Below are 16411 nucleotides of genomic sequence, written 5' to 3' on the forward strand. Positions count from 1 at the left end.
ATGCTCTGCTTCGTAGTTATCGCTCCTAGTTGTATATTGTGTGTTTGTGTGCGACTGCATACTACGAAGCGTGAACACATATTATTTCGATACTCGAAATGTTTGTAGGTAGGAGCGATAGAAGCGTAGAAGAATAAACAGAGATAAGCACGTAGGTATGCGACAAAAGAATAAGGTCCAAACGAACCGACGATCGAAATAAAGAAAGAAGGTGTGAAGTCTGTCTTTGTAAGTTGTACAAGTGTGTAAGTCTGTGTGAGCTGGAAGGTATATATATACGTGTCATTTCTTTTTTATTTTTCTATTCTATTTTTCTATTTTTCTATTTCTATTTAAAAATGTTTCTATTTTATTGAAAAATTTGTATTAAATTCTTTATTTCGCAAATATTATAATAAATAATTATGAAATACATAGAATATATAATAATTGTATTGTCTGAAATATTTAAAAAAAAGAAGGATTACTAGATACATCCGAGAAAAAGCATTAGAGAACACTGTAGGATACATTAGGAGCAGCTGACAAATTCCATTCAGAAGCAAGTAAATTACTGTCACATTTTTATTTTGATTCAATGCATTTTTTAGATTTTTCGTTGTTTAGGTCTTTATTTAGACGAGAGTATTTAAAAAAAAAAGTTTGTGGTCCAAAGAATAAAAACGAGATATGTTATAAATAATAAAGGTCTCGAAGTGTGGCAGGCTATAGAGTTGAAAAAAAATTTCTAGAGAATATCTCTATTAGATCTCTCATTGCATTTTATCAGAACCTTCGTTCAGTCCATCAGTATTTTCCATATATTTTTCGTAATGTCTTTATTTCGTCTATCCTAAAATGTTTGTTATAGAGTGCAAGAATGTAGATGAAAACGGGAAATTGAAAAGCATACTAACAAAAAAAATTTTATACCTGAGTTTCAAAAAAAGGATTATTTATATTTTATTAATTTCTGACGAATTATATTTCCTTTGATAAACATCCTACGATTTTGGTGTCTATTTATAACTATCGCATTCAACATTCCATTTTTATTGCTTGAATTTGGAAAAGTGCACTTTTTATCAGCTATTCCACACAGAGACCATACCGGTGACCTTTATTATATATGGTAATAATATTATAATAAATAAATCCTACAATTATCTTACTCTTGAAACTGTGCATTCGTCTCATTCTCTCGAAACTTAGATTTTTGAAGGTTTCACTTCTAACACGTGTGATCTGCACACATGTTCTTTTTTTTTTAAGGAACAATGAACGAAATAAGGATTTCAGAAAAAAAAGAAACATGCAAGTGTATTTACATATTAATATTCGATTTTAAAATTGTTGCAATTATTCAAATTAAAGAACGTGCAATTAAGTTCACATTCGTTAGTATAAAGGAACAGGGTCTCTTTCTCACCCTTCATTTCTCTCTTACTTTCCGTAGTTTAATAATTGAGGTTATTTTAATTAATCGTTGCAAACCGTTGTATTTAATTGAACGCCGCTTTTAGGTATTAAAACCGAAATAGCCTATTCGCTGCAATTTGCAATCAGAGATAATTGCACTTTTGTTCTCTTTTTCTTTCTGTTACTCTTGTCGTCCTCTCGTTTGCAAAAGACACCACTAGCAACTACTTTCGTACTATTCCTACGATACGCAAATAAACCTCGGTTAACAGACGAATCTTGATTCAAACGGAATATCGTTCCCTTAATAATTGTCACAGCTTTGAGCTTTCGTGCTTTTAAAATCAAATTTCGATTGAATCATGATCGCACAATTGTAACGTAGATATTGGATCGTAAAAACTATCGTAGAATTTCTAAAATATATTTTTCTTGTTAGTTCGAAATTTTAGAACCTTTTTTATGAAAAATTTTAAACGAGATGTAAAAGTGAAAAAAATAAAATTTTAAACCTACAAAATCGATATTTTCATTTTTCTTCTCTATTTTTTCTTTTTCCTTTTTTTCCCCTTTTTTTTATTAAAAAATCGATGCCGTATTATTACAAGACTTCATTTTTTACATATAAAATTGGAATAAATGAGTAGAAAATTTTCAAACGTTCAAAGAATCCTCGGCTTATGGGGGAAGGAGTAGACAGGAAACCCGATGAAGTGCAATCTTGAGAAACTCCATTAGCGCGTCTCGACCGCGAATTCGATCGATATCGTACGAATAAAATCAATTCTTCGCCGATTATCGGGCAAGCAAGAAACAACCGAGAAACTGTTAAAGTTAAAAGAAATAGAAAAATAAACGCCTACCACTCCATAATAAATCGATAAATTTTTACACTAATATAAGACATCTAAAATCGATAATGCGCCAATAAATTTATAAATCGAAGACTTGCGTTTGAAATCTTGTTTAAAATAATAAATAAAACGACAGAAAGAAAATATTCAAGAAGAAATAGAGACGAATGTTGACGATAAACGCGAACAAATTTGAAAAGAATTAGAATAATAATATTAATAATAAAATGTTTAAATGTTCAAACGAAATGTTCAATTATCATCGACCAATTGAAATATTGCAAAACGTTAGATTTCGAGAGACATTTTACAAGATAAAAAATGTATCAAATAATAATCCGTTAAACAATGCTAAGAAAGATGAAAAGTAATTTAAACGTTAAAATAGGAACAATTGTCAAGATAATAGTAGAAGTAAAATAGAATCGTCAATTCAATCTCACAACAATAAGTTTAAAAACAATGCGACTTTACGATGATAGTTTCCTTCCGCGTTTATAGAACAGGCCACAAAATTCAAATGAATTTCTTAGACAACTCTCACCGTCTCCAAAGCACCCTACTATTCATCGTTTTCGTAATACAATAAATCATCTCAGGATGAAACGTCGTCGTACAACGACTGTATAACATTGTTGAAAAATCTACCTCTCGAAAAGCCATTTTTTCACTGAAAGAAACATTAACAAAATATGTTTGGGAAGTCATTTCGAATTATGTCTTCCAAACAAAAATAGAACGAAGAAGATTTATTACAGGAAACTACGAAATATTACTGACAAACCAAATAAATCGTTTTTTTTTAGGACAGGGAAAGCTTGAAAGTTCTTCTTCCTGTAATTCTGATTCACATTTTTTGGTAACATCGTTAAAAGATAGAAAAAGATATTTCCATTCTCTTCATCTTTTTTTTTTTATTTCAAAAAAAATGACGACGACACGATATACCACTTTTAAATAATTCATACGATCTCTCCCTTTTTAACATTCCTTCTTTAAAAGAAGTGAAGGAAGGAGGGGTGGAGGTTGAATGAGGAAAAATGGATGAAGAGAGATTCCACACAGGGGAAACCGAACATTGTAGCATGAGTTTAATCATGAAGAACGAACTCATGGGTTCGTATCACGAATATCTCTAACTTCATTATCGAATCCTCTCGTAGGAGATGTATTTAAAAAAAAAATTATTCATCTTTCTTCTTTGTTGAATTTTTTTCCCACGTGAGAAGAAAAAAAGATACAAAAATCGTACTTTATGTTTTAGCGGGATAACAAAATATCAAAATTCAATCCATTTCATCGGTAACTGATTTCTAAAAAGTTATTGTAAATAGAATTTGGAACGAAACAACAAAAATAATCAAATCATAATCGCGTTGACAATGTAGATATTAATTCGATGCCCTAAGTGAATACTAAATTTATTTATAAAAGTCATCGAATTAATAGATTTAATTCGATTCTAATAGATTCAATAATATAATAATAAATATTTCAAATGTTTAATCACGGAAAAAATACGAAATAATATACAATCAAATAAACGATTAATCACGATTATATATTACATTTATAATTTATTTTTTATATTTTTCACAACTATCACTAAAAAAATAAGAAAAACTAGATAAACATAAAATAACAAGATTGTATGATTGACCAAATTGTTCAGTATCATTAATATAACATTATAAGAATATATATGTATATTAAGCGATTATCGAAAATTGGCAAAATTATTTATAACCAACGATAAGGAATTTCTTGGAATACGCACTTAAGAGGGATAGCAATTGGTGCGTACTCCAGCCGTCATCGGCAAAATTTGCGGAGTCCATCTATTTTACCGAGCAGACTAAAAATGCTTTCAAGTCGACTTCGAGCTAAGTTTGCTAAGTCACTACCGATATGCGATAATACTTATATACATGTACACACGCACACTAACACTTTAAATAAATTTCTATATATAACCCACAGATGAAGCACGTCGGTTCAGCTTTTATGAGATATTCTTTCCGCGAATCAACGTCACCACCGTTTTCCTTCTCTATATTTTAACATCTTTTTTTTTTACAATACGAGGCTTCGCACACACCACGTACCAATATGTACATAAACTTCTTATTCATAAAACATATATATATGCACATAAACAAAACACACACATAAATGGCTTTCATTTTAATCAAGTGTAATTCGATAAAAGCACCAAAAAATAAACGATTTATCAGTAAACAAAGTAAAGAGATCTTCTGTTAATAATTTATCTTCTTGCAGGAAGGGAAAGCCGATAAGAATGGCGACGCCAAAAAGTAATATCGAATAGATCCCTAGTAGTACTATGCGAAGAGTAAACAAGTTTTTGTTTCCTTTTTCTTTTCAATTTTTCTTTTTTCCAAACAAATAATGTTCGTTTATGTTGAAAAGTCATTTTTAATGAAGAAATAGAATCTTTTTTCAAGTAGGTAAACTTATTTTTCACATTTTATCTGCCCTACGTTATTTTCACGTTATTCTATCCGACGGGGCAATTTCTTATATCCTTTTGATCCTAAGTTTTCTCCTGTTATTATCAAAGATAGTAATTTGTGATCCTGCGTTGATATTATATCATAATAAAAAATTAAAAAACAGAAAAAATAAAAAAAAACAAATTGAGTCATAATATAAGAGACATCGAAAAAATTTCATATAAATTAATCGTATTAATTATGTTCAAAATCATAATAATTGTTTGATATATGACCAATTAAGAAGACAAGATATTGTATTACGAGTACATGTATTAGACCCTTGTCAAGACGTCTCTTTATCGATCTTAATTATTACCTTTCGTATCTTTTCCGGTAATCGGTCATGATAAATGACAATTAGCGAGTTCATCAAATCAATTTACCTACATATCAACAAGAAATTACAAAAATTCTCAAAAGACTGAATGTGCTAACAAGGTTAGATTTGTCATACTAAAAAACGATTCAAAAAAAAAAATTTAATCTCCTATTCTATGAGAAATGATGTGTCACTTTGGTGTTACACAAAGAAATGAAAACTTCATTTTCGATTTCACAGTCCTACGAACAAGATATTCATTTCAAAATCAACTTTCTTGGAATATTATTATATGTAGAACTTCTGTACTCTCAGTCTTTAGACTTTTGAAATTAATTACAAGATACCTACTAATGTAAGATGAGAAATTTCATCCTTATTGCTAATCCTTAAGGAGAAAGGGAAAAAGAAAGAGAGAGAGAGAGGGACAGCAAATGAATCCTTTCGTTATTGGTCGTAGTAGTACTGCAGTAATTAGTGAGGATCCCTAAAGCGCGCGGCAAAATTGTCAAATTACAGATTTGTATAGCTTTGTTCTTCAAATTCAATAAATTTAGAATTACAAGGTGTATAACAGCTTGTGCTCAGGAAGCATAATCGAAGGGAAGGATAGAGTTCAACTTAAACATCCATGTAGAAATATGAGAAATTAGAATATTCTACAATGGCAGTCACTTTGCATTCAAGAAAATGTTAACGAATGAACCATGAGATTTCACAGATCAGGCGTCAACCTTGTAAAAATATCTTGAGGGATATAATTCAACCAACTCCACCTACCGACTCAACGACAAAAACCGACAATCACTACCAATATTCACGAAATTCTTAAAAGAGTATTGTCTCGAGTTTATTTGCGAGACATGTATCGATTTATACAAACACCAATCGATGATCCTCTGTTAAAGTAGTCTGTTTGGAAACATATCCTCGCTTGCCTAGCGTCGAGCTCTTTTTCCATCCACTTTTGAATCCTTTCTCTTTTTTTCTTATCACTTTTCGCAGTAAAATATAGCAAAAAAAATTAAAAACAAGAGAAAATGAAGAAACACATAAAATACAGACCATCAGTATCGTCCAAGTGAGCGACTAAGGTGTTCGTCTTGCATCTTTCAATAGAACTTCAAAAAAATACGATCTTCGTCGGCCACTCCGATATTTTATTTTCTTTCTTCTATCACTATGTCTTTTCTTGTTTCGTTTTCTTTATTTACGACAAATAGAAACATTCGCACGAAAAAAAAAACTAAAGCAAGATGTTATTTTGAATTTTTCCCCCGAAAAAAAAAATTAAAATTAAAAATAAAAGGAAGTCTTTTGGGTGAATTAATAGAGAAAAAAAAAGAGAGAACGAGAGAAAGAGAGAGAAAGGGAGAAACAAAGAAAAAGAAAGGGAGTGAAAAAAAAGATAAAGAACGTCCCTTATCGTCGTCCTTCTATTCGTTTATCGTTGTCCTTGTCGTAGTTGTGCGCGTGTGAATCGCACGTCGCGACGTCTGACCACCGACTGTTCGCTGCAACGCGTCGTAATGTCGGAGCGACGCCCGAAGACGTCCGAGGACAACCGACGGCGGCAATGCGCCGCACCCCGCGTAAACAACCCTCAAAGCGAAAGCAACCAACCCTTCGTTGTATCGCTCAGAGATGACCGCTCTTCGTTTCTCCTCCTCTTTTCCTTCTTCTTCTTCTTCTGTTCTTCTTCTTCTCCTTTTTCTCTTTTTTCTTTTTTTTTCTTTTTTCTATCTCTACTCGCGGTATCGCTCTTTAACCCTTAGGCTATGAAACTATATATACATATATATACTTATCTATACTCCTTTACAGCATGACTGATTCATCCAAGTCAGCTTTGGACCGGAAATAGATTTCTTCTTTTCAAAGACAAAGCCGAACTTTCAAGGACATGCTGTTATGCTATTACAGTCGGACACAATATATCTAAGTATCTATGCATAGATATATCTTAAAAATAATGTTATTTCCTTTCTCACGATCTTGTGCGATTGTACTTTGATTATGATAAATTTCGGGGAATAGTAATCTTTTGAAAATGAAAGATAAAGAAAAATGATTGCTCCAAAAAAAAAAAAGAAAAGAAAAAAAATAACGGATTGTTAGATTATTACTCTCTCTTTTGTATAATTTATCTAGTAATAAATTAATGTTAGATAAGTTGCTATTATTAATTTGTGTAGGATTTGACCTCGTTACCTTAAAAATGATTTTCTTGATAAACTTTACGTCATCGTTAGTAATTGTCACATCTCTTAAAATGGTACTAATGGATTTGAAAAGATGTTAGGATACATTTGATTCTTGGAATATACAAACACGTCGAGCTGTTTAATGCAGCACAACACGTTATTGATAATTAACTCGTTTAAATAAAGAATCCTTGAAAAAACGACCGAACAGTCTCGATGGATGGTAGGGCGTGGCTTTTGCAACGCGATAATACTCGCGTTCGATCGCCTAGGAAAGAAGCCAGCAGGAAATAAGCCGGTTCAATCGGCCTCCTTTACCACACCCATCTTACGGCTGTCCGATCCTCTTCCGATCGATCGTTCATTTCATCCTTTCATATTTCTCTATAACTACAAAAATTTATGAATACAGTATGTTTTACGAGATAAAACTTCAAAGTAAAATACGAATATACGGTTGGTCGTAATATTGGAGATAACCATAAGTAAAACTTTTTGATTACTGTCAAATTTATTTATCTAAATATAAAACCATTCTCGCAACTGACCAAAGCAATTGAAATATTTCATTCGATCGTTCCCATTATCGCAACCTATTTTGTTCGAACCTATAACTTATGTTTGAAAATTACAGATAAACAATACCGAAAGATTCTGCAAGCAATTCTATCGAAAGTTCAAGTTCGTTCGGTCTCTCGTTTCGGAAGCTCAGTAAACGTTTAGTCGTGATACTCGATCACGTTGTCTTTGATGTAAAATTTCAAGGTCGTTACAATGAACGTCAAATGTCATGATAAATACAGTAACTATCCTCTATAACCGACTCTATCCGTTAGCAAAGTGAAATTAATAAAGTCCGTTAGCACGCTTGAGAGAGAACTCAAGTTGGTTGAAGTAGTAAAGACACACTGATAGTGCGACCGTTAAGTGAAACGGATTTATAATCGTCGTACCACGTAAACGAGATAATAAAACTTACCAACGAAAAAAGGATCTAGAAAATTCTAGATAATAAAAAGATAATATTACTGTCGAGTCTTTGCGAATAAGGAAATAAAAAAAAATTAAAAAAAAGAAAATTATAGCGAAATAAATAAAAAAATAATTAAAAAGAAGGAAAGAAAAACTAGCTGACTTTTTTTAGAACGAAAATGAAAGATGAAAAAAAACTCATGTTTCGTAAAATCTTGTTAATTATGACATCTGTATAATGCTAATGAAACCTAATTATGAAAAATTTCAAAAACAGAAAAGTATGTATTAAATGAAAGATAGCATTCATTAAACTATAAAACGAAATCGAAAAACGATGATATTATGTAGCAATGGAAATACCTGTGTACTTGATTCTCCGCAATGCGACGAAAATCGACTGGTCGTTGAACGATGCCATCGACCCCTAATTCGATAGGTAACTATAATGCCTAATACTATATACATATATTCAATAGGTAACTATATACCTAATACTGTATACATACATACACACATACGTACATATATATATATATATATATATATATATATATATATACACTTTAAAGAAACTAAATTGTTTTGCTGAAAGTAGAGTAAAGTAGCATAAAATATGACTTTTTTTCAAAAGAGGAAAGAAGAGAAATGAAAGAAGGAAGAAAAATACAAAATAAAAGATAAAACACAAATAGAAAGATGAAAGACAAACGAGAAAAGTAGGAGAGCAAAATATGTGTCTATTACTAACGCCTTGACTCTACTACAACATAGTTTCTCTTAAAAACGAACGAGCAGAAATACATTAATATACATGAATGCGAATGAATGGAATGCTTATAACGCAGCAAGCGTAGCATTAAGGAAAACAAGTGAAAAGAAGAGATCAGATGTAGTAGCCGACTGTAAGCGTTAGAAGCTAACATTTTGTGTGTACTTACTATATACTTTGTATAATAGTAAATATGTACGTTGGAAAAACAGCCAAGGATAAACACACTTTTGTAAAACGATACATTGTATTTTGCACGTTAAATTATTTATAGAATCTAATATTTGAATATTATAAAGAATAAAATAAAAATATGATAATTTTTATTAGAACATAAAAATTGATAAAAATGTAGAAGATGGAAAATAAGGAACTAAGAGGTATAAATAAATAGCATGAAATAGGTACAAACTTCCTGAACAATTCATTCTATGTCGGTATATCCTACTAGCTCTTTTCTCTTTCTTTCAACAAATGGTATAATGCACGTTGATGCAACGAAGTAATCAAAACGTACCACCAGTTTATACATTACTTTACTGCAAATGAGTCAACTCTATGCATCGTACCTTTGGCATTCATATTGTATATCCTACGAGTCTTCGTTTAATTATAGCTGATGCGTGAGAAATGTCTCCAAACGAATGCAAGCTAGTTGTGTGCCGAGCCAGACACCTCTTTGATATTTTCAAATGGTTAACGTGACTGCGCTTGTGTAATGAAATTTCGTTTCGTATTATAAAATTTTCAAAATATGAACATTATACAGTTTTCGAAAAACGAATTACTGTACTCGTCAAAACGTTTACAAATTAAATATTAAAAACGAACGATTAAATTTTGCATATATATTACTAGCAAAAAATTTGGAATCATTTGCTAATTTCCGTAAAAATCGAATATGCCGATTAATTTTGAAATGATTTTGCTGAATTTTGTTTTAAGAAATTTTTTGCATTTTCTTATGTCCATAATACTCTTGTATAATTGCTACACCCAGTTTAAAAGACAATACTCAAAATGAACTTTCCTTTTGAAACATCTTTACCAACTTCTACAAGAAGCATGGAAAGACATTTAATTAGAAATACTTGAAAAACTAATTTCTAGAATCCAAAATATGTCAGACTTAACAATTAAAATCATTTTTTGATGAAAAAGCAATTTGAAGAAAAATAGTAATTCTTTGATAAAAACATAATACAAGTATATGTAAACGATATTACTGTGATGAATTATTTTGAGAAATAAATCCAACTCGGTTACCTTAAAGACGTTCATGTTTTTCTTGTAAATATCCTGTTCCTCTGAATTTACATAGTAATTCCAAACTTGTGGCCGGTAGCGTGTGCATTACATAGACATATCCATTTGTTAACGAGACATGCGTGTGTTATGTCAAGTCACTTGAAGACACTTATCGATATAATATAACGTATTATGGATACGTTAGCTGCATGCTTCATATATTATACTTCTAACGATAGCTACTGGTATTCTAATAATACATGTAAGTACTATGCGTATATTATATTTCAGATATTGTATTCCTTAGCTTAATGAAACGTATTTTGTCGTAAATTAATACTAATTTAAGAATAAATTAATATGCTAATTTGGTAGCAATGAAATTATTATCGAGCAAATTTCATCGATTTTTAAACGACTGTGAAAAACAAAACCAATATTCTTGATTCCTTTCTTAATTTCTTTTTTTCTCTTTATCTTTCTATCTTTATCGATCAATTCTTTTCAAGAAAAACATCATTGTCGGCTAATCGCATTGAATAACCAACTAGGACGAACAGATATCTCATTTTAAGAACTTTGTCGTCATTGTCATCGTCATCGTCGACATCTTTGTCTTCGTTTCTTAGGTTTCCGAGTAAAAATACTTTTTCTCGTTAAATATCTTAGTTATCACCGACTACAACGATAATTCCTTCACAGAACGATAAAAAAATATTTACACCCTTAATTCACGCTTCTCATATTCTGAACGACTATCGGAAGATATTAATGACAAAAAAAAGTAAAAGGAATAATTTAATTTCCTAGTTAATAGAAGAAGAAAAGAAAAAAGAAATTATATACGCAAATTCGTTAACGATTAAGTAATAAAAAATAAACGAATAAAAAAGTCAAATGCAAATTATTCAATCAGTTTAAATTGTCTACGTTCTTTCTATTCTTTTCGAAATTATTTTAAAATTATTCCATCAAATAATAAAACGCATATAACAATTTGTTAATTGTTAATTTCTCTCTACTAATATAAAAACAAGTATGACTATATTACTTACTTATTTACCTTCGTCTTCTTTCAAGCGTTGTCTTTTTCTCCTTGTTTCCCGCTTCTTTTCTTTGCTTCGTATATCTTTCCTTTCTTCTTGCCATTTTCTCGGCTATTGAGTTACTAGAAAAAAATAATGATTACTATCGGGGATGCTAAAAAGAGAGAAAAGTTAGTCAATATTATTCTGTGGCACCGATACTTTTATTTTTTTATTACTAAACGAGATAAAAAAAAACCTAATATAAGAATCACCTAGTTCGGATGTCCAAAAATTCGTTCGTTAATAAAAATGTAATGTAGTCGAGTAAGATGATAATGAATATAACAGTGAATATAATTATAATAATGACATAGTAAATAGCAAAAAAAACGAGACAAATACCATAGATAGATATTTTTATTAACGCAAAAAGTATTTTTCACCACTCCGTGTGAAAACGCTGTGCAAACTCCGCTGTGCAAAACGAAGTTGCCGCTTTTCGCCTACGTCGAGGAGAAAAAAAGTATACACACCATGGGCAATATGGGCAAGGTATGTAATATACTATTCTACGCTCTCGTTCGTTACAATCTACTTTTATCCTAAGTTTTTTTTTATTACTCATTAATTTTTAAATGTACGTATATTTATATTTATATTTATATTTATATTTATATTTATATTTATATTTATATTTATATTTATATTTATATTTATATTTATATAGTTAAAAAACAAAGACTATTTATACACTTTTTTTTACATTTTTAATACCTAATATTCTAATAACTGTCCATTTATTTAGATAATTTGATAACCCTAAAAACAATTTAATTAACAAGTTATATTATTTATTTATATTAATACCAACATAAATCTTGAATTGGCTATGTAAGAAAGTGTAAATTGTTTAAAACTATTACTTTATTAAAACAATAACCATTACTGTGGAATGCGTGGTAAATACTGACGGCAAATTTATATTTACTAACGAGTATACTTTTCTCTCAACAGATGGCATTGCAATGCAGTATAAATGAAATTATTTTACGAACATAAAAAGATCAAAAAATAACCTTTATAAATATATTTTCACAGTGTTTAATGAAATCTTAGTATAAAATGATGGACATTTTAAACATGTATTAAAATAAAATGATACAATAAATTATATTGTACAAGAAAATTCAATGTTTTCAGAATGATACCATATGATGTCGGTCGTGGCAATATTCGTCGTCATTTCACGTTCTACAATGACTAGGCAAATTGATCGAGAAACCACAGGTTTAGAGAAACGTATTATTTCTTTTATTATTCACATTGGAACGTGAAAATTTGAACGTTTCAAATGGCTATGGATGGAAAACGATCTATAAAGATGGTACGTCGGCAACTATCACACGTGAGCAAATTATCTATCATTATTACCGATCATGTATATTTTGGTAATTGGACACATTCTGATTGAATAGTACAAAAAATATGTTTACAATAATATTTTGTAAAAAGTTCATTTTCAAATTACAATAAAAAATTAACAAATATTATTGTTTCTAAAGTAGATGAAATATGAATGTAAACTTTGTTAGATTACTGTTTATTGAATGTAATTTTTATATTAATATTTTATGAATGTAATTTTATTATTTAATTTCTTTATTAATCTTGTTTATTGCATAATTGTTCTTTTATATATGTATATACACAGGATCCCCTTTCACCTGGTCCATGTTTGGATATTAGTGATGATGAACTTGTTACGATATCTGTTAGAGATTTGAATAGACAGTTGAAACTGCGTGGATTGTCTAGAGAAGAGATAGTACGAATGAAGCAGAGGAGAAGAACTTTAAAAAATAGAGGTTATGCAGCTAGTTGTCGTATTAAACGTATAGAGCAAAAAGATGAGCTTGAATCAGAAAAAACTCAGGAATATCGTGACATGGAAGCAATGCAGGAGGACAATAATCGCATGAAAGAAGAAATAGAATCTTGGCATTCAAAGTATCTAGCACTAAAAAAGTTCGCTATCGAAAAGAAAATTCCTATTCCATCTGAATTAGAAATGATATAAATCGTAAACGGTAATAAGCAATATATATATAAGTATACATAACTATTTTTGTAAATATATATTATCCTCTTAGTAATAAAAAATGAATAATATATTAATATAAAATTATATACTCATCATAATGATGGCTAATAAATAATACAAAGTTTTATTTTTAGGACAATTTTGAAATGTTTATGCGGCTGTTATAATAAAGACAATTATTTATAAAATTTATTTTCTATCCAATTTTTTCAAGTATTACAAATAATTATTAATATTTATGTTATTTATATATGTTACATTATTTATATCTCTGACATATGTACTTTTTTTAGTACATTTTGTATATCAACAATTCAATAACACTTTTATTAACTTTGAATATAAAATTGTTAGAGTAAAAGTTGAACAATTATTATGACTCTTAACGTTTAAGTATATTTACTTAAATAAATATTTCATATATTCTCTTTCTCTGTAATACATAATAAAAATATTAATTTACTAACTACATCGACATTAATTGAATTACCTAATAATCTATATTTTTGTTTAATTGTTGTACTATTTGGAAATGTAAAATCTTCTGGAAAACACATTAATCTAGACACTTCTTTTGGTGTGAAGTATCTTAACTTTAAAGATAAAAAGAGTTTTAATTGATCTTCTGAATATTTTTCATATTTGGTAGACTCGGTAAGGCTTTTTTGTACTGTTTCTTCAGAAAATGGGCAATACACAGAACCCGTACCTTCAACGTAATGTCCATAAGCTTTTGTAAAACAACAAGAGCCACAATTTTCTGCTGTTCTTATATCTAAAAGTGTAGCTCGTTTTTGTAAAACATTTTTAGGAATCAAGTATAATTCTTCTTCACAATCTTCTAAAATATGTTTTAATTTATAACAAATAACACCAAATTCTATATTGTCGACATATTCTTTCTCTATGAGTAACTGATGTTTACTTCGTGGAAGAAGCGTTATTAATCTTTGGGACAGACTATAATCTAATATAGAGTCATCGAAACAAAACTTTAAACCTTTTTTCTTCGCAAGCAAATAATACCTATGCCTGGTATTTGGAATACCAAATTGTGTCGGACTTAAAATTAATTCTTTATAATTAAAGTAGCAATTTTTAAGGCACTTCAGTAACTCTATTCTTGTCTCAGAGTTTTCAAATCCCTTCACATTTTCCAATAATATATATTTCAAAGATGAAATCCGTGGTATAATTTGTAAAAGATGAAACAGTGAACACGATCTCTTATCTAATTTGTCTTTTTGTAATCCTACTCTAGTAAATGGTTGACAAGGAGGACTCATAAGTATCATATCTATATTTAATTTCATAAATTCTTCTTCGCTTATAGATTCAATGTTGCGGTTCATGAGTAAGACTTCTGGAAAATTATGTTTATATACATTATTGGCAACAGGATTTATATCCACTGCACCAATAACATTTCCAGCTACTCCACTTTCTAAAAAATAACATGATAATTAAAACCTTTATCAAATATTAAATCTACTCAAATGTTGTAATGTATCTTTTAGGTTAATGCATGTATTTGATATATATAAAACTTAAATTAAATGTACCTCGAAAGGCATAATGCATTCCGCCAATACCGCTATATAATTCCAATATTCGCATTATAAATGATTCAAAACAATATTTTCTTTAAAAAAAGAAACATTATATGTACTTAAAAAAATAATACACATTCATTATAGTATAATTTAGAAGGTAGAGGTAAGGAATAACATCTCTTATGGGAGAAAATGTGAAAAAGTGTCCAGCGTTTTCTGAAAATATTTGTTCAAAAACTTTCCAGAATGGCGCTGGTGTAGGTACTTGGTATGTATGAATGTAGCAATTGTAAACGAATTGAAGTATGCCGAGTTAAAAAATTTAATATTATTGGCGACTAAAATAGTTAATAATTGAAAATTTCAACAAATTGCGTAGTACAAAATAATGTAGTAAATATAACCTTAAAGAATTATTATGAGAAAACTTAAATTATTATCATAAACTCAAGACCTATGATTTTTTAAAATTTGTAATATTTAATTTATTATTGAAAATGTTTATATTACGTCATGTTTTTTATTGTTGTTAATTTATATTGTTTATTACGTGTTAAGTCTGTCTTTTGACTGCTTTCGCATATCGAAATATGCTAATTTACAGAGATAAATTATTTTTTATAGCGAATAACAATGTTTTAATACATCAATTGATTAAATGTTTCTATGATTTATTCTAAAAATTTATTAGATGCAAAAATTGATTGCTTATAGAAGAACATTTTTTTATTATCGTTTTGCTCTTGATGAACTTTTGTACTTTAATTTTAAACATGTGGCGTCTCGCACCTGCTCGGTGCTGACACCCCATGGTTGACTATCCGTAGCTCCGATGTCTTGCACCAGGACGGTGCCGACATCTCGCGGCTGCCATCGCCAGGTTCGACAGACGTATCCAAAAACTACTAGAGGTGCGCGCGTCTAGCAGCGATACTTTCTGCCTCGGCTTTATAACCAAACCATGATGTAGAGGCGGCCGATTGGTCAGAACTCGCGGCGTAATTGCACCTGGGAATCTGATTGGTCGGGCCTAGTGACGAACATCCCGGATCATCTCCTCGCTCCTCGGAGATCATCGATCCAACGGATTTCTCGATAGGAGTTCAATTTTATTCGCCAAGCTTATCAGTCGACTGCGCTTGCACGCTCTTCCGTATCAATTTATCGTTCTGTATCTCGTCGTGCGTGTGTATATAAATTCTGTATATAATCCTGTATATAAATTCTGTACATAAATTCTGTATATTGTTGAATAAAATGTGTTCCGAGAGATCGCAAATAAAAAAGGTGAAATCCCTTGTTGTGCTCGGCTTCCTCATTGGCTGTTACGGTGGTCAGTAACTAGCCATTCGGCCCGCGGACATTGGTTTTCCCACATTGGTGACCCCGACGTGATCTCCGGAACCAGTTCGACCACGTTTTTTTTTCGCGCTTCTCTTCGCTCGC

At 30.2% G+C, this 16411-nt stretch overlaps 3 protein-coding genes across 4 annotated transcripts in view; 1 reads left to right on the forward strand and 2 right to left on the reverse strand.

Annotated features, from left to right (window-relative positions):
- LOC149033209 (uncharacterized) overlaps positions 1–6611 on the reverse strand; it is a 77740-nt gene extending 71129 nt beyond the window's left edge. Inside the window, exon 1 of the mRNA XM_089170275.1 lies at positions 6153–6611. Within this exon, the coding sequence (XP_089026401.1) occupies positions 6153–6155 (3 nt within the window). The 5' untranslated portion in view covers positions 6156–6611. The remainder of the gene's footprint in view (positions 1–6152) is intronic.
- Positions 6612–12343: 5732 nt separating this feature from the next.
- Positions 12344–13604, forward strand: maf-S (MAF bZIP transcription factor K). 2 transcript variants are annotated; one of them, XM_015331838.2, is made up of 3 exons: positions 12344–12716; positions 13023–13398; positions 13547–13604. In XM_015331838.2, exons 1-2 carry the CDS (start codon positions 12663–12665, stop codon positions 13386–13388), a joined length of 420 nt encoding a protein of 139 aa, XP_015187324.1. In that variant the 5' UTR covers positions 12344–12662; the 3' UTR covers positions 13389–13398; positions 13547–13604. The 2 variants fall into 2 exon arrangements, with proteins under 2 accessions (XP_015187324.1, XP_015187331.1); XM_015331845.2 differs by having other exon boundaries at positions 12344–12695.
- Mt2 (tRNA (cytosine(38)-C(5))-methyltransferase) lies at positions 13580–15717 on the reverse strand. Its single transcript, XM_015331826.2, has 2 exons — positions 14975–15717; positions 13580–14856 (listed from the first exon to the last, which is right to left on the reverse strand). Exons 1-2 carry the CDS (start codon positions 15027–15029, stop codon positions 13829–13831), a joined length of 1083 nt encoding a protein of 360 aa, XP_015187312.1. The 5' UTR covers positions 15030–15717; the 3' UTR covers positions 13580–13828.
- Positions 15718–16411: the final 694 nt, after the last annotated feature.

Source organism: Polistes dominula, unplaced genomic scaffold (genome assembly GCF_049000335.1).
Source record: "Polistes dominula isolate Pdom_NZ unplaced genomic scaffold, Pdom_raw_medaka contig_15, whole genome shotgun sequence".
NCBI classification, from domain to species: Eukaryota; Metazoa; Arthropoda; class Insecta; order Hymenoptera; family Vespidae; genus Polistes; species Polistes dominula.

Bases quoted from the DNA above. Each gene is read 5' to 3' on its own strand.
- maf-S (XM_015331838.2), top strand. From the start codon at position 12,663: ATGGCTATGGATGGAAAACGATCTATAAAGATGGTACGTCGGCAACTA. The intron at 12,717-13,022 runs GTGAGCAAATTA...GTATATACACAG, and splicing joins TACGTCGGCAACTATCACAC to GATCCCCTTTCACCTGGTCC.
- Mt2 (XM_015331826.2), bottom strand. From the start codon at position 15,029: ATGCGAATATTGGAATTATATAGCGGTATTGGCGGAATGCATTATGCC. The intron at 14,857-14,974 runs GTACATTTAATT...GTTATTTTTTAG, and splicing joins AATGCATTATGCCTTTCGAG to AAAGTGGAGTAGCTGGAAAT.